This window comes from Fragaria vesca, linkage group LG2, assembly GCF_000184155.1.
Source record: "Fragaria vesca subsp. vesca linkage group LG2, FraVesHawaii_1.0, whole genome shotgun sequence".
Taxonomy (NCBI): domain Eukaryota; kingdom Viridiplantae; phylum Streptophyta; class Magnoliopsida; order Rosales; family Rosaceae; genus Fragaria; species Fragaria vesca.
In genome coordinates this window covers 11,685,436-11,703,976 of record NC_020492.1, presented here as the reverse complement: position 1 = coordinate 11,703,976, position 18,541 = coordinate 11,685,436, and the positions used below count along the sequence as shown (strand labels likewise).

Sequence of the window (18,541 nt, the reverse complement as noted above, 5' to 3'; positions counted from 1 at the left end):
AAGCTTCGGTTTTCTATTTTCTAGAACCGAAACCGATAAAAATATGTAAAAAACCGCACTTGTCGGTTAACCGAACATCGGTTCGGTTTCAATGCGGTTTCGGTTACAAAACCTACTATCCGTAATATTTTTCGCATTTAACCAAATAACATAAAAACTAAAAATATCAAAGTTGTAAACTATTAACACTTCAAATAAGTTACTCTAATGGGTTCAAACAAGTAATTGAAATGAAAAGAAAAGCTAAAGTTTATACATAATTCATTTGAAGCGTCCAACATTTATATATTGCAAAAAGGAAGACTACATAAGAGGAAATTATGTTAGACATAAACACTTAAAAACATAATCATGTGTGTGGAACCCTATTATTTGTAACTCATAACCAATAAGAACATGACACGTAATATATAATTACGTATTAATAATTAAATGAATATATGTCGGTTCGGTTCGGTTTATTCGGTTTTTAGGATGCACGGAACCGCAAACCGACACCGCACTACTCGGTTTGTGCGGCTTTGTGGAACCGATTGCCTCGGTTTCATTCGGTTTTGGTTACTCGGTGTCGGTTCGGTGCAGTTTTAACCGGTTTCGGTTTTTTCGGTGCCTAAAAGTCCACCCCTAATTCCAACTCCTCAGCAGCAAAGGCGGCATGTAGCTCCCCCAACATGTTCTTAGCAATCTCAGCCTCCTTCATGATCCTCTTATCTCGGTCCTCAGTCTCAAAGATGACTTCTCAATAGCCACATACACGACTTTAATCCCCTACAAGCACGCAACCACGAGTTAACCAAAAGAAAAAAAAGTAAAGAAGAAAAGAAACATCAAGCAACCACGTACATGGGTTAGCTTCTCTTGGGTTCAACGGAGGCTAGCCACTAGGTCCTCATGTTTCAGCACATAGATCTAGTTGCTACAATGTCACAAATCATACACCATGCTTTGAACATGTGGGTCCTCCACCCTGGCTCCACTCAAGGTCTACATTACTTCCGCAAACCTAGTAATTGTGCTTTCGAGAAGAGCTATGAGACGCTTTCTTCTTCTTGGCCAATGGCTAGCTCGAAACCCACAATACTCTCTTGTCGGCCCCCTCTTCTGAGACAAGCCTGCTCTTCATCCGCTCCCTCTTAATCCAAGTCTTCGTGCTCGTGAACATCCTCCACCTCAACAATTTCTTCCCTCTCCCCCCCCCAACGATATTCACACCCTCGTAGCCATGATCCTCTTGACCTACCTATCCACCAGATTAACAAAGTCCAACCTGTGGTGTGACACCGCTTCATGATCCTGATCATTCACACCCTCCTCTTAACGATTCTTCTCCCCAACGGAGCTTTCCTCCCTTTTGAGAACGGAGTCGTTAGCTTCTTAATTTTAGGATATGTCGCTAAGATTCATCCCACTACTTGTGCCCTTTTGACTTCTCCTCGGTAGTCTTGACTCGTTGTTCGGTGTGTTTCATAACATCCTAAAATGTTGTGTTTTGTTACTCATTAACCAATACCTCTTAGAGATATCATTATGTAATTTAGTTGAATAATAACGAATAAAGCTTCTAAATGTACTTTTATAATTTGAAAAGAGAAAATTATGAACAACATTCGACCCAAGAAAGAAAATTTCGGTGATTATGGAAATTTTGACCTTTTAAAATATGAAAATTTTGATGGAAATTTTGAGGAAATATCGATTGCAATAAAAAAATTATAAAATTGACGGAAATTTGAAAAAAAACAAGGAAATGTTAAACCAAACTTTAAGAGATGTTTGTTTTCTATATTATGTACTATATTTGAAATGAAAACCTTGAATAAACATTGATCTATAAGGAGTTGTAGTAAGTTAAGATGAAAAAGTTAGTGTTGAACCGTTAATAATTCTTAAAAGTTTACTTTAAATATTTTTTTTTATGGCTAGAATCCCAAAGGGAGACTAGGTCATCACGTCTTATATATATATGATACATTTCACATAGAATTATATGAGTACTTTAAAACTACGTAAAAAACCTATGAGGTACAAAATTTTCATTATCTTTATCGTCTCTCTGTGTAGAGCTGTCAGTGTATTGTGAGATATCAGAAAATATTGTCAGTGTACTGTGTAGGTCATCACAGTGTATTGTCAGTGTATTGTCTGGAGACTAGGTCATCACGTCTTATATATATATGATACATTTCACATAGAATTACATGAGTACTTTAAAACTACGTAAAAAACCTATGAGGTACAAAATTTTCATTATCTTTATCGTCTCTCTGTGTAGAGCTGTCAGTGTATTGTGAGATATCAGAAAACATCGAGATATATTGAGAGTTTCGGACAACAAATGCTTAAGAGGGTAAAGATATATCATTAGGTGAGAAAAACAAAAATTTCAATGAAATATTACGGAAATTATCAATTTTTTACTCCTTGATTTGACCCTTCAGCTATTATCAACTTTTCTTTTAGAATTGCTATCTACTTCAGTAGAGATATATCATATTAGCATTTTATTCTTCAATCACATATATTTCTAAAATCATATATAATACAAAGTCCTATACCAATCATTCCATGAGATGTCACCAAATTGTCTCCACATTACAGTAGAGGTTGCATCGTCACCGGACACCGGAGGTAGGTGGCACCAGGGTGACACAGGGAATTTTTTATTTTTTTATTTTAAACCAATGATTTTTCTTTTTAAATCTTTTGGAAAATATTGAGGATTGTTTTGGACCAGAGAGAGACGTATAACCCGGTTCAAGTTTCCTGCTGAATATTTGGAGTTATCTCAATTCGGGGCGGAGATTTTCTCTACGTTACCAGTTTAGTTTCAGTTGAGTCCACCACACGCTTTCCCTTCTCTTTCTCTTTCTCTCTCTAGGGTTTCACAGTTTGGGGCTTCTTCTCACATGGTCCTGTTTTGTCCCCAATCTGTTCGATCTCCGGTTACAGCTCCTTCTCCTGTCTTGTTCCTGTTCCTCTTCCGGTTCCGGATCTAGCCCCTCAGGTCAAACTGGGACTCAACCGAGGAGCCAAGTTCTGGAAAGACCGAATCCGCCGATTCACGATGGATGGGTCTTGGACTGCAGCTGTGATGCGCCGAATCCACGAGCGTGTAGTTGGGTCCAGCCGTGCAGCTCCCATCTCCTCATCCAGTGATGTTTGGCTTCTCGGTGTGTGCTACAATTTCGACGAGTCCGAGTCGTCTCCTTTGGCGTTCGAGCAGGATTTCTCGTCGAGGATCTTGATGACGTATAGGAGAGGATTCGATTTGATAGAGGGTGGAGATTCCAAGTTTACGAGTGATGTGAATTGGGGGTGTATGATTCGGAGCAGCCAGATGCTTGTGGCGCAGGCATTGCTTTTCCACAGGCTGGGAAGATCTTGGAGGCGGCCTGTGGACAAGTCTTGCGGATTGGAACAAGAGTATGTTAAGATCCTGCGGCTGTTTGGTGATTCCGAAGCTGCGGTGTTCTCAATTCATAACTTGATTCAGGCGGGCAAGGGTTATAACCTTGCTGCAGGGTCGTGGGTTGGCCCTTATGCCATGTGCCGGTCTTGGGAGACTCTTGTGTGCAAGCAGAGGGAGGCTGAGGGGGCGGCAGAAGCGGCTCGGGAGCTTGATGATCAGCCACTGCCAATGGCTGTTTACATTGTTTCTGGAGACGAAAATGGGGAGAGAGGCGGTGCTCCGGTTGTGTGTATTGAAGATGCATCTAGACATTGTTTGGAGTTCTCGAGAGGTCGAGTTGATTGGACCCCGATTCTTTTGCTGGTTCCTTTGGTTCTTGGACTCGAAGAACTCAATCCCAGGTACATTCCATCCTTGCGAGCTACATTTACCTTTCCTCAAAGTGTTGGCATCATGGGTGGCAAACCTGGTGTATCCACTTACATTATTGGAGTGCAAGATGAAAATGCTATTTACCTTGATCCGCATCAAGTTCAGCCTGTAATCGATTTGAGTAGGAATGATTCAGAGGTAGTTGATAGTGATGCTACTGCATCTTACCACTGCAATGTTATACGCCACATTCCTTTAGATACGATTGATCCATCCTTGGCGATTGGATTCTATTGCCGTGACAAAGATGATTTTGATGATTTTTGTCTACGAGCTTCGAAACTGGCAGATGAATCAAATGGTGCTCCACTGTTTACTGTGACAGCTGAGACACAAAATGTGTCCAGGCCACCTAGCCAGAGTGGTGAGGGTTTGGGTGATAATGCTGGAGATCAAAACAATGAAGATGTCGATGCAGATGGAAGCGCACATGAAGAAGATGATTGGCAACTCCTTTGAATTCAAATGAATATGGGGTCTGGCAACCTTGTATATTAGTTAGGAAGCATTAGGAAGGTGTTCTATAATCTTCTAAATTGTCTATTTCTTGCCCATTGCAATGAATCCCTTTAGTTATTTGAATGTACAATCTTTTTATTTGACTATTTGCAGCACTGAAAGCACCAAACAGGTACTAAACATTAGCAGTTGTCTATTTCCATTTAATGCTATAAGAAGATATTTTAGTTTTAAACGTTGGCTTTGGCATGGTCAATAACTTTTCCAAACAGACCTCAAAGGAAATATAATTTCAAAAATACTAAGATCCCCCAACTGTTGGAAATTCAAAATCAACCATAACATAACAGACCTCAGGCAAAATGAAACCAAACAAGGAAAATTAACTGGGGATGGTTGGACAGGAAATAGAGTATAGGCTTTTTGATAATTACAAGTTGTAATCATCAAGTCCCAAATCTCTCAAGGCGTCTGTAGCAGCTTCCTTACAGCTTGGATGAGTTTGCTTGGCCTTCCTTATGCATTTTTCAACACCGCTATTGAGCAAAATTGTTCTGCCCAAGGAAAAGAGTTGAAGTTAGTTCTCACTATAGCTTAGCTCAATCTTGCAAAAAGGCAAATCAACTGAGGATGTGCTAAACATAATGGGAACCACAAAGAAAGACAAGGCGGAAAGTGCTTCATATAATGCATAAACCAAGGGAAAAATGATTGAGCTGTAGAGGTGAGATAGAAAGAAGCCATGTTGAGACCACAGGAAGATGAAAGGAGGCACAACCATTTGGAAGTTATGCAAGTTTTGCTTTAATTATGTTTTTTTGGGCAAGGGGATGAAATTTTGTAGCAAACTGACTTTACCTGTTTTCTGAGTTTCTTACAACAAGATTTCGGATCATTAGACAGCAATTTCTTTGCAGTAGCTGTGCCGCAGGAAAATTTTGCATAGCTTGGATTGCAAGTTCTCCAGCCCCAGCTTCAATTGCGCGGGCCGCATTTTCAGGAGATCTTAAAGAAAGTACTGAAATGAGAGACATAATCTGTAACATGATGGAAAAGTCCAGTTACTTGACAAGAAATATGGAATTAGACAGCTAATAGTTCAAGAAACTGTTACAGCAGGTTTTGCAAGAATCTGATCACATAAATGGGAAAAATGATGTTGCATTGCCAAAATTAGTCATTAACATTTATCGTGCAGAATTGTACTTTACCTCTTGCAGGACTGAAGGATCATCCGAAAATCTACCAGAGAGTTTGATCAGCCTATCCACACCCTTCTCAACAATGGCTTTCTTATTGATGTCACTTCCTGCCAACTAAAATATGATAATACATAAGAGGTGCTACATATTTTCTATCAATAGAAAATCCTAGAGTCCAAGAATCCTAAACCTTAAATCTTTCTAAACAGGTTTTTTTTGGATTAATCACTTTTATTTTTTACCTTGAACTCAAGGAGTTAAAGAAATAAATGACTACTAAAGAATGTAGGTAAGAGCTGTTGGATTTCAATTATTTTTTTTCATATTATACATAAGCAATAAAGTTTGAAATTCTATAGCACATAAATTTCATGGTGTCTTATAGATTTATACAAAACAATATGTAATAAGGATATGATACAGCTTATACCTTGGAAAGCAATGAACAACAAACTTTAGCAACAGTTTTATTGCCTTGTTCACTACTATCATCAATACAAACAAGAACTGCATCAATACCACCATTTTCAGAAATGGTTGTACATATTTCATCCTGTGAAAAAAGAAAGTCCAACTGTAAAAATCCAGAAAAGATAATATTTGGTGTACAATATAACCAAATTTGTAATTAATAGGATTAGAAACCTAAGTTGGAACCATTGAATGAAAGTCTTTGTTAAGAGTTAGACCATACTGCTATAATTCCACCCCACCATTATTCGTCAAAATGTTATCACATTGAGACTTACTTGCAGAACAAGAATAGTAATCATAATAAAACATTTCTATTTACATGACTTATTATGACATAATTTTGTGGACAGAAGTTAGACCAAGTTATTCAGTTAACAAAGTTCAGAAGAAGTGTTGGCAAGATGTATTAGTTAAACGATTGAGACCCATAATATACTGGCCTACTCTAATCTGAGTTATGGCATGCCACTTAGAGTAGATACTCCTTGGAAGAATAGAGTCACGTAAATCATGCTCATTAAAAGCCATTTTCCCAACTTATACGTATCTGTATAACATAGTACTGACTTCATAAGACAATACCAGAGAAAATTGCGGATCTCAGAATACAAATCATGATGGACGCTTGTTACTAGATATCAAAAGGTAGGATCAGCATCAATAATACTAAGAACATAGGCTACTTGGAAATCTTTTGTAACAGGATAGTGACCATATGAGCAAGAACACAAATCAACATATACAGAAAATAACTTGAATAGTGTTGTCTAAAGATGTTGTTGAATATATAAATGCCCCATGAGTTTTGCTAAAACATACACATCAGATGACATTTGAACAGAGTACAGAGTTCTTACATTAACAGCAACAGCTTTCAAAGCAATGCTGCCTGAAACAAGACTAGGTGAGCTTAGCCCCATACGTATGGAGTCAACCAGAGCTCCTGCAATTCCTATTTTGGCAAATTTCCGTGCATAACCATAAACCTGAAAGTTTGAGTTCATAATATGAATATTTGTAACATATAAGCATTTAAACATGAAGTTAAAAAGTTACCCGCATAGTTGTTAGGTACTCATGTTTGAATTATTGATTACTTCATGTACACTTTTTATCTTAGATAAGAGATGGGCATATGCAAGAATTCTTGACTTACTTGGGAAGCCAAAACACGAGTGTCATCAGGTGTTAAAAGAATCCGTATGGCATCATATAAACTATCAACGCTGCCTTCACTTTTTACACTAAGTACTCGCAGAATAAGCTCATCAGTCTTCAACTCCATAAAAGACTCTTTTATAACCTCATTACCCGTTGCAGCAGCAGCAATGACAGAAAAGCCACTGCTCAATAAGTCTATATTCTCAAATCCATCGGTTATAATACCCACCACAAGCTTTGGTCCGCCACTTGCTCTAAATGCCTCTCTACTTTGCAAATCTAAAAACCAACAAAACTGCAGAAGTCACAAACAACAAACACAATGCCTAAAGATAACTTCACAAGAAACTATACAATCAAGCTAAGGTACCCATCATACCATCAAGTAATAAAGCCATGGCCTTCAAAGCTGAAACAAGAGCGCCCTGGCACCCGGTCGAAAGCTTAGAACATATCAAACAAACCAATTCTACCGCTCCGTTTCTAGAGGCTATTGCAGAGTTTCCAGAACCTTCAGAGTTACAGAGCTCTGTAAGTTCATCAAGTAACTTAACTATCTCGTCACCATTTTGACTGTTATCAACAGAATTCAACTCCTTCAGTCTATCCAAACACTGAATCACAGGGTTCACACCACCCTCTCCTGGCACACAAGTGACAATCCCTGTATAAACACAACCACCACAAATTTACCTAATGCAAATGAAATCAGTAGTTAAAAAGTTACATTTACTTTCCAAAATTACTATGCCGGAGCTGTTATTGTTACTACCAGATCAGTTCTAAGTAATTGGCAACGTGTTTCTAAAATTTAAGCGGGAAACAAGATCAAATCGAATTGGGGGAATAGGGAAAGAGGAGCAGACCAGAGAGATCGACGGCCTGAAGAGTTAGGGTTTCGATGGCGTCTTGGAGGGCCTCGGCGGGGTCCATTCCGAGATCGTCGATGTTCTCCTTGACGACCTCGTCGAAGGCCTGCTGCGAAATCGTTCGGCCGGCGGTCTTCGGCGGTGGGCCCATCGCTGTATCGCTAGCACCGTCCGATCGTACGCAGGTTGTAAGAAGATGGTGGAGAGTGGGGGAGTGTGGCAGAGGAAGGCAGAGCGGGCCGAGATTTGAAAAATGAGTGTAGATTTGAGAGATGTTAGTTTTGTGACCTGTCTGTCATAAGACTTTCATCACAACCAATTACATCTGTCCAACTCTGTTTTTTTTGTTTTTTTTTTTCCTCAATTTATAAGCAGCATTCTGTAATTGCTTTGATTATCTTCGGTCCGAACACTCAAACGTCATTTGGATTTGTCCACTTGAGTCCCGATTAGTGGTGACAAGTTTTACAAAAGATAGGTAACCCTCGTTACAAGTGAGCATAAATTAACCTACTACAAATGATATTTAACTACATTTATTTAATTCTCATGTAACGGTAATACTAGTCGCCTAAAGATCTCAAGACATGTTTAAAGACCTCAAGACACCTCAAGACAAAGCATGTCTTGAGACCTTTAAAGCATAATCGAGAGATTTGGGTCTTAAACTCAGTCTTGGTTGTGGTGTTATTGTTGTACAGTGGATATTACTTTGTTCTTGTTGTGTTCCTTTGTTAAAAACGAGATATCACCCACGTGTTGCTGCGTGTAATAATTTCTTGATGATGAACAATATTTAATCCTCATCTCACGCTTCCCATGCCACCATTTTTTCTAAATCCAACACCGATTGCCCCGCCTTTCTTTATTTTTTTACAAACACATCCATCTTCCCTAAATCCACCACCAACATGGCCTTTATGCCTACAAAATCCACCATCAACCCCATAGCCTCTACAATCCCTTTTTAATTCCACCACCATACCATGGCCTTCCCCTTGCCAAAACCCACCATGGACACCTCTGACCCCATGCTCACCACCAAGTAAAAAATGAAAAATGACATGAAAAAAGTAACAAAATTTTGAAGGAGACAAACGTCTTTTTGATCAGAACAATGGTACATTTGTAAATAAATTTGTATTAAGGGGTAACATAGTCTTTTTCATCAGTATAATGGTAGATTCGTAAATAAATTACATTAAGGGGCAGCACTATTATTTCACCAGAGAAATGAACAGTGTTAGTTGCCTAATGCTATAGTATATAGAATGTGGACCCATTACAAGTGATCAAGTAATTTTGGGATACAATGACACAGTTAGTCCACATTGCGTGATATTTGTTTGTTATAAGTCCACATGATGTCACGGTTTTAGTTATGAATTTACACTCGAAAAAGCGTCTCACTATAAAGATGTGTTTGCATATATAATTAAGCATATCAACATGTCTCCCCTAGGTAATGTGCGAAGTACTACATCCACTACCAGGACAAACACTTTAGCCGACGAAACCTGTTAGCTTAATTCGTCAGCTAAGATCTTAGCCGACGATGGCTCGGCGATGACTTTAGCCGACGAAAAAAGAAGACGTCGTCGGCTATAATCCCACAGTTTAGCCGACGAAAAACATGTCTCGGTTTTTTTCTCAGACTTTAGCCGACGAAACAATTAAGATATTCGTCGGCTAAACCTTATAAAAAAAATTAAAAAAATAACTATAGCCGACGAAATATAGTCTGTTTCGTCGGCTAAACCTTAATAAAAAAAAATAAAAAAAACTATAGCCGACGAAACATAGTCTGTTTCGTCGGCTAAACCTTATAAAAAAAAATAACTATATCCGACGAAATATGCCATATTTCGTCGGCTAAACCTAATAAAAAAAATTAAAAAAATACTATAGCCGACAAATATAATTATTTAAATATCATCGGCTAAAGTTGCTGGTTTTTGAAAAAAAAAACTGCAGAAACTTTCAGCCACCTCCAATCACCACCAAAATTTGATAGAATCTTCCTCTCAACATTTCAAACAACTTTCTAGAAGAAGTCGAAGCCTAATTCTAAGCCTAAATAGGTCAATTGAATCAAAATATAAAAATCCCCAATTTTAAACCATAAAAACTTCAAATCTTCGATTCTCCTCACACACACCGAATCGAGCTACCAAATTATAGGGGAATGTAGTACCAATCAAACTCAACTTATCCATATATAGAACTCATCAAATGGTGACATGTGGAAGGAGAAATTCGATCAACACCGAATCTGAACCGGCGGAGTTTTGGAGGTCGATTTATCCCTCACGGCAGCGCTACTAGATGCACCACCTGTCCAGCAATCACTACAAGAATTCAGGGCTTTTACTGCCAAAAATTTACGGCGTGCATCGATGCGTGCCGTAAAAATGGGTCATTTACGGCGTGCATTTATAGCATGCCGTAAATATAATGTTATGTAAAGTTATTTACGGCGTGCTTTGTAAGTGCGTCGTAAATGAGATTGTGTCTCGAGTTATTTACAGCTTGCAATAAAAGCACGCCGTAAATGAAGAGGTATTTACAGCATTCCTTCATTGTGCGCCGTTAATAAATATAAAGTATTTACTGCGTGCAATAGTTGCACGCCGTATTAGAGTTTTAACCGTCGACTCAGGTATAAAAGGGAAGAGACAGGTTGATTTTGGTCAAAACCCAAATTTCGTGTTGACCCAAGCCTAGACCTCTCTCTGTCCCTCTCCGCCTGCCTCCGCCATCTCCGGCGTGGCGTAGCCTATTCCGGCTGCCGCATGCCGCAAGACCACTACCAAAATGTTCATCTTCCTCTTCTCCACCTTCCCCTACCCACCAATTCGACTTAGAACCATAGATTTTTCAGATTGAAGTCCAAACCCTAACCCCCAAATCTGATTTCTGGCCGAATTTCTTTCTCTCCAGCGAGCCCGTGCTTCGTGAAGGTAAACCCATCACTTCCCTCTCGTTTTCACACTTCCTGGAGCTTCAATTTCCAGATTAGAGCCCTAATCCTATTTCTCTATTTTTCTGCAAATTTATGGGTTCCCGTCGAAGTTTTCCGGTGATAGTGTTCTTGAGCTTCCGGCAACCTCGTCGAGTTGAGGTGGAGCCCAAAAGCGTTTTGGTGACGCCTTTGGAAGCAACAATGGTGGTTGGGGAGGAAGGCAAAGTTTGGGTTCTCGGCTGAGGACCCCTACATCGCCACCTTGTCGCGAGGTTGATGTGGGCAAAGATGGCAAGATCAAATACGACGACTTCATCGCCAGAATGGTCGCCAAGTGAGAATCTCTATCTCTAAGTGTTTCTCTGTGTGTTTTGACGAATCTCTAAGTGTTTCTATGCGTTTTGTTTGTGGAAATTTCTAGGGTTTGTTTTCAATTTTTTGTTTGTTTGTTTGTGATGAATTGACTTGTGTATTGAATAGCTGTATGGAATCTAATCTGGATTTTCTGAAGGTGGCATATCAGATGCAGAATGAATGCAAGCGCAAGGCTGTTTTAGAATTCTAAAGCAACAAAATACTACTATAATGACGTAATCTCTTGTTTTAGTAGTAATTTGGTGTGAAGTTTATAATAATGATAAGCCTTTGGGAGTTTGAATTGCTCTGTAATCCTCTGATTTGTCAAGTGAAACAGACTAGTAGTAATTTATGTTAGAAACTGCACGACCTTAGTTTTGTATCTAAACTCCAAGTGCTTTAGCGTTTGATGATGTACGCTAGAATGTTTAGGCTCTAGTAATTTATGTATGCCAGGTTGCGGTTACAAAGAACAAGTGGGAGCAGTGATCGACCACAGGCTCTTCAAGGGAGACCTCTTTGGAGAAGCATATTGAAAGGAACCTAATTCAGTGTCTGTTGTAGCATAGGTAATTAACTTCAATGTGCTTTAAGTTCTGTTAGGCTTTGCTTACTAGCTTGATGTAATGAGTTATATTAATACATTCTAAATTGTTACTTTGTAAATGACATTAGTTATATTAATGGTAATTTGAGTATGACATTTGAGTAAGAAGAAATTTTTTTTTTATTTGAACATACCTTATTTACAGCCTGCGGTGTGCGTCTTAAAAGAGGGTCGTAAATGACCTAAATGACATTTATGAAATTACTTTTACGGCGTGTTAATTGTTTTTTTATGACGTATTTTTGCACGCCGTAAAAGATATTAGTCTTTTACGGCCTGAGCTTTTACTGCCTATTTTTGTACGCCATAAAAAGGCTTTTACGGCGTGCATTGCGGGCCGTAAAAGCTCATTTTTGGCGTAGTGAATGAAGTAGAGACGACGGCGAAGCTTTTGGAACAAGTGTGAAGGTCTCCGGTTGCTTGACGGCGGAGCTAGGCCGAGAAGAAAATCCGAAACTTTTTCTGATTTTCTGACTTCTTACCATCCACCTCCGGTAAAACTCCTATATAAAGAACTTTACCCGACGAAATTCTTTATTTTCGTCGGCTAAACTCTTTTGAAAATTTTGGTTGAAAATTTTGAAAATTTTTCAACTTTAGCCGACGACTTTTCATATATTTTCATCGGCTAAAGTCCTTTGAAAATTTTGAGACATTTACCTTCCGACGATAGGGCTCCCCATAGGGAATAATAACTGTAAATAGGGTTGACCGCTATTATCGGCACCAAGACGTTACCCGATTTACGTGATTTTTAAACCATAGCCGTATTTCACCATTCTGAACACATCTTATTTCACAAGATTTTTGATAATTTTGCTTCCTATGTAGAGTTGGTTCACAAAGTTGTATAACCTACTAATTAAACAAGTTATACAACATTAGTAGACATGTTGTGATTCCGATGACTAAAATTTACAAACCAAAATTCGACCGTCAGATATGATCATTATGACGAAAGATGTCTATGGTAAAAAATTCAACTGGATCCGACAACGTTAAGGGCTCGATCAAAACGGTCAACCCTAATCCATCGTCACTTATCACACGAAAACGCTCATATCTCCCTCTATATTACGTAGTTTGGTCAAACCTTCCGCATGAAAAACTCTCACGTAGATGAGACGCAACTGCCCATATAAAAATTTTGAGACATTTACAATCCGACGATAGGGCTCCCCATAGGGAATAATAACGGTAAATAGTAGACACGTTGTGATTCCGATGACTAAAATTCACAAACCAAAATTCGACCGTCAGATATGATCATTATGACGAAAGATGTCTATGGTAAAAAATTCAACTGGATTCGACAACGTTAAGGGCTCGATCGAAACGGTCAACTCTAATCGGAAATAAGAAAACTGCATTTTGAAGCCCTAAATGGACTCGGATGGCCAAAAAGGCCTATAGGTCATGGCTTAGTAATGAGTTTGACTCATAGGGCCGGTACGCTTTTGAAAAGGTATCACAATAGTCAATCAAACACCAAACGCCAAATCTGCAGCATAGTGAATAATAAGGGTAAATTGCATTGACCGCAACTATCAGCACCGAGACTTTACCGGAATACTGTGATTTTTTAACCGTAGACGTATTTCACCATTTTGATCATATCTTATTTCACGACTTTTTTGCGTTTGAAGGTTCTACGTATAGTTTTTTTTTCCCAGATGAGTTGTTGTCAAATATAAAGCACTTTAGCCGACGAAATTATATTTTTCGTCGGCTAAACTTTTAAAAATTTCGTCGGCTAAAGTTCACAGACTATAGCCGACGAAAAAAATTATCCAGACGACGAAATTTTAATTTTGTCGTCTAAAGTTGACCAAAGCCGACGAAAATTTAAATTAGCCGACAAATTATTTTTTCGTCGGCTAAAGTCCATGTTAGTGCTCAATATGGACTAATAGTGATCGTCTATTTTGTTAGTGCTCAATAGCACCCATACACCCCCCCCTCCTTTCTCAAAGTAGGGGAACAAAGCCCTTATCGGCACATATCCTGCTATGGACATGCTTTGATACCGCCTGTCACAGCCCAATCACATAAACAAAATATTGTTCGCTCTGGGCCCACCAAACATCATGATTTTGCTCTGACGATTTTGTTCTTGAGCTTTCATCCCAAAAGCACGTCTTATTGCAAGAAAGTGAATCTGCACATTTAAGCACATGTCTCCCCAAGATGGTGTAGGATGTAGTGCACATTCTAGCTTGCTGGTGCTCACTAGCACCCACCCACACAGGTCACCACAGTTCACCTCTTAAGGGACCGGCACAGTTCAGCCAGAAACATGCTCTGATACCATCTATCATAGCCTAGTCCACGTAACAGATATTATTCTCTTTGAGCCCTCCTCTTATCGTAATTTTGTTTGAATTTGAGGTTTTACCCCAAAATATGTGTCACTGTAAGGAGGCGAGTCTGCAGATATAAGCACAAAAACATGTCCTCAGGCGATGTGGGATGTAGTTCACCTGCTAGCTTGCCTGTGCTCACTACCACTGCCCACACATGTCACCACATACTGTGTAGTGCGGAAAAAATAGTTTATCTTGACATTGGCTATGAGGATCTCACGATTGGTTTTTTATGTTTTTTATTTGTTGCTAGCTTGTTAAAACGATTAAGTACTATTGTTGTTAGAATCTGGGCGAGATCGAATTAGGGCATCATAAATGCTAATTTATGTAATTATAAAGAGATGTCGTTTTAATTATCCAATTTGCGATATAATGTTTTTAGGCTAATTTTTTTTTATAAGGATTATTTTATTTAAGATTATTTGTTTCCTTTGAATGGTTATTTGTTATTCCTTTTAATTTGGATTCTTACTATTCATTATTAGATTATCATTGTGATTGCGTTAGGTATGGATGTCTATATATAAACTCCACCATGTTTTTTTTTTTATTATTATCATGGATCAATCGTTCTTATTAATAAACATTGAGTTTTCACAATTTTCCTTGTGGATTCCAGAAGTACGTTCTCATGGATTCGAGAAACCCTAATCTTATGGATTCAAGGATGTTATCGGTAGATTCCAACGTAATTGTTAATAGATTATCGCCTATCTCATATGACATTCGACGCCTGACAAGACCTGTTACTACTGTGTTCACGGTTCCCGTATCAATTTGATACCAGATTGACAAACCAATTAATCTTACGATCAAGCTGAAAGGATCTTTGATCTCCTCCAACCCACCATCAAACCGAGATTCCCTTTTGGTCATCTAAAACCAACAACGTGGATCCGACCCGGCTTAATCCTCCTACAACTGAGTGAGGAGAAATGCAGACACCCAAAAAGCTCTATCGAACAAGCAAACTAAACAAAACTCTCGTAGGATCTGGCCGAGAGAAAGCTTTGTCCTCTTTTTTTTCTTTTTTTCCTGCTTGGCCATTTTGATTTTACTTTAGTTTGGTAAAACATAAAGCATATGTGATTGCTGAGAGTTTGGTCAAGCTAGCTTGCATATAATGGGAGGTGGAAAACCCTACCAATTTTGCGAAGGTTTCTTATAAGCCAATGTCATCACCATGTCATACTCGTTTTCCCCCATTTCAAGTTAGGTTAAAAATCACAACGCAGATTTTCTAGTAGTATTTGACTTCCAAATACCATAAGACTACCCATGCATTTGGTTGACCCTCTTTTCGGCTGATGGAGAAGCTACCTTCACTATACATATGTTAGGTCTTGTTTTGACCTAATTAGGAGCAGACCTGATTAAGAGCATTTCGATTATTAGCTTACTACTGAGCAATTCGATTAATATTAATTCACTACCGATCGAGCATTTCGACAAATGTTGACAAATATCATGATCTTCTTTTTCTTATTACCAGCCACTGAACCACCAACTTAGAAAGGGTTTGTCAACATATATTTGGTACTTCTGCACTTAACTCTCTCAGCTTCCTACCAATCTTACATCTATAAGAACCATGCATTGCCAACATCTAAATTCACCATCTTATTCCAAGTATTAGCTTTCTACCTTCCTCACTTGTTTCGCTCTCTCTTCTTCCAACAAGTGTTGCATTTCATAGAGAAATTAATATGGGTTCCAAGTTTGCACAAGCACTTTTTGCAATGCTGCTAATTGCTTCAATGGTGGCATCTAGCGCAGCCAACAAGGATTGGCAGCAGCGGAACTACACTGGCTGGGGTTTCAACCATGGTCCATATCACCTCAACAAGACAGAAGGACCCAAAAAGATCGTCGTTGGTGGCTCGGAAAACTGGCATTACGGTTTTAACTATGCAGATTGGTCTCTGAAAAATGCCTCATTTTACGTCAAGGACACTCTAGGTGAGTTTGACTAGCTACTTCATTACTATCAATGCTTTGAAGATTTACAAGTATTATTCATGACGGTGCTTAATTTGGGTGCTTGCAGTTTTCAAGTATGATCCACCAACCAACTCGACAGGTCCTCACAGCGTGTACTTGCTACCAAACCTGTGGAGCTTCATACACTGCGACTTAAGCCAGGCCAAGATGGTGGGAAGTCCAACACAAGGAGGCGGAAATGGCTTTGAGTTTGTGCTCAAGAGCTGGCAGCCATACTACTTCGCTTGTGGCGAGCATGGTGGTGTTCATTGTAAAGACGGAATGATGAGGTTCTTCGTCTTCCCAAAGCTTCGCGGTTGGCATTACTGAGAGTTTGAGATCTTCGCAGTCTCGCTAGTACAGAAATTAAAGCAGATATATACTTGTTTCTGGCCACAATGGAAGCGTTTTCTTTTCTTTTGTATTTGGTTTATTAATTTCCTTTGAGCAAATAACAAGACTTGCAGAGTTTTGACATATACTTGGCGCGCATTATTTGGTATATTCGATCATTTCCTGTATTAGTTCTTTGTAGAGATGTGTACGTACTAAAAACAATGTTTCTACATTAATTATCGTAGCATGTATTCTTAATTTAGATTATGCAGTATAATATATATGTTTCTTCATTCGATCGTATGAAAAGTTTGTTAGATGTCATCACTTGAGAGAACACACAAACTCAACTGATGGAGGTTGGCATAACTTGAAAGCATTAGGCAAAACGTACCGCCCTTGAGCACCTAGGATTTTCTTAGCGAATTGCCTCATCCACACACGCCTGTAAAAAATCCTTACTTTTTAGTCGCCCTAGCTAGCCTCGAAGTCTCGAACATACATGAGTCAGTTTTGGAGGGCAGTATGTAGATCCCTTTAAGATGATGGTGCGTGGTCTCTTCAGTGATCTCTCTATTTTAAAGGACTATATCCTTACATCGATCGGTGCATGGTCTAGCTCTTGGTTAGAATCATAGTTTCCAAACCTTTTTTTTTTTTTTGATGAAATAGTTTCCAAACCTTAAACCCTAAACCCTAAAATATTATAGCTATAGATACATCATTGATTCATTGTATATGCATATTTAAATAAAAGGAGTTCTAGCACAGAAATTACTCTTGTACGATCAGCTCTATATATGTACCATAATAAATTAGATAATCCCCATTTGATTTAATTTATGTCCAGTTGCTCATCATCTTATGATAATCCTCACTACTTACTCAACAAATTACTTAATTTTGGCCATAATACTCGATTAAACCTCACTATAACACCATACTAAAATCTAGTGGACCAACAATACTTGCTCATGGAAGAAAAGAAGAAAATATCGAAATAGTGGTCTTACAATATTGATGGAGTATTCTTGTTCTACGTGTGTATGTCCTGAATTTATAACTTCATAAGACTCTATGTATAATGACCTCCCATAGATGACTACTACATCTGTTAAAACTTTTCCCTTTTACTTTTGGGATTAAGAAAATTTTCCAGTTATGTTTGGAAAAGATTTCCTGATCGTATTAACATTCCTCCTGTACTTCGGAATAAAAAAAATCAGCTCTATATATAGGAGTTCTTGGTCTTGTTATTCTCACATCAAATTAACAAGTTTTGATTTAGAATCTCAATCATATTTTGAGAACAAAGATGAGTTCTTCAGATAGTTCACAAGTTTATGGAGTCACGGATGCCAACAACAAGAAATCAACAACTCCAAAAGACAAAGAATCCAGATTACCTAAACCAGAGCAAGTTGAGTGCCCACCAGCTCCGAAGCGTCCACCTCCACAAAGCAGGCATAGCGATTCTTTTAGCCCACTTAATTTGAACACAGTATGGTGATAAAATCTATTAAGAGAGTAATTGTTCAAGTAGCTGAGATATAATAAGAGTCTAAGAAAAGTAGTTTTGAAGTATTTTTAGTTTGTTCATCTACGTACAGTTTTATGATTATGTATTTTTTGTTGTTATGGTAATTTTGATATATGGTGTTTCTCATAGATGTTTCTACGTACTATCAATATATGCTATGCCTTTTTCACTTCCTATTGATAGTGATAAATGTTGAAGGCAACCTTCCACAATATGGGACATATTGTTCGGCATGGTAGTGCCTCTTTTTAATTCTCGATCAGTTTATATACAATTGTGATTTACCTCTTTTTATGTTTATCTATTTTCTTACTATTTTTCTAGCTACGTGTAATAGATTTTCCAGTAGCGGAGCCATACACAGGCGTTGATCTACCTATAATATAT

The 18,541-nt window shown here is 38.4% G+C and overlaps 3 protein-coding genes across 3 annotated transcripts; 2 read left to right on the top strand and 1 right to left on the bottom strand.

Moving 5' to 3' along the window:
- Positions 1-2,751: 2,751 nt before the first annotated feature.
- On the top strand, positions 2,752-4,427 carry LOC101310180 (cysteine protease ATG4-like). The gene has a single exon (XM_004290291.1). It carries the CDS (start codon positions 3,065-3,067, stop codon positions 4,298-4,300), a length of 1,236 nt encoding a protein of 411 aa, XP_004290339.1. The 5' UTR covers positions 2,752-3,064; the 3' UTR covers positions 4,301-4,427.
- A 155-nt stretch (positions 4,428-4,582) lies between these two features.
- On the bottom strand, positions 4,583-8,157 carry LOC101311651 (armadillo repeat-containing protein 6-like). Its single transcript, XM_004292404.1, has 8 exons — positions 8,004-8,157; positions 7,517-7,801; positions 7,133-7,416; positions 6,834-6,962; positions 5,933-6,055; positions 5,512-5,616; positions 5,159-5,337; positions 4,583-4,854 (listed from the first exon to the last, which is right to left on the bottom strand). Exons 1-8 carry the CDS (start codon positions 8,155-8,157, stop codon positions 4,731-4,733), a joined length of 1,383 nt encoding a protein of 460 aa, XP_004292452.1. The 3' UTR covers positions 4,583-4,730.
- Positions 8,158-15,916: 7,759 nt separating this feature from the next.
- Positions 15,917-16,907, top strand: LOC101291778. The gene is made up of 2 exons (XM_004290315.1): positions 15,917-16,257; positions 16,346-16,907. Exons 1-2 carry the CDS (start codon positions 16,005-16,007, stop codon positions 16,606-16,608), a joined length of 516 nt encoding a protein of 171 aa, XP_004290363.1. The 5' UTR covers positions 15,917-16,004; the 3' UTR covers positions 16,609-16,907.
- Positions 16,908-18,541: the final 1,634 nt, after the last annotated feature.

Coding starts and splice junctions, on each gene's coding strand:
- LOC101310180 (XM_004290291.1), top strand. CDS start 3,065: ATGGATGGGTCTTGGACTGCAGCTGTGATGCGCCGAATCCACGAGCGT.
- LOC101311651 (XM_004292404.1), bottom strand. CDS start 8,157: ATGGGCCCACCGCCGAAGACCGCCGGCCGAACGATTTCGCAGCAGGCC. Junction 7,417..7,516: donor CATGGCTTTATTACTTGATG/GTATGATGGGTA, acceptor GTTGGTTTTTAG/ATTTGCAAAGTAGAGAGGCA. Junction 5,617..5,932: donor GTTGTTCATTGCTTTCCAAG/GTATAAGCTGTA, acceptor ATCATATTTTAG/TTGGCAGGAAGTGACATCAA.
- LOC101291778 (XM_004290315.1), top strand. CDS start 16,005: ATGGGTTCCAAGTTTGCACAAGCACTTTTTGCAATGCTGCTAATTGCT. Junction 16,258..16,345: donor TTACGTCAAGGACACTCTAG/GTGAGTTTGACT, acceptor GGGTGCTTGCAG/TTTTCAAGTATGATCCACCA.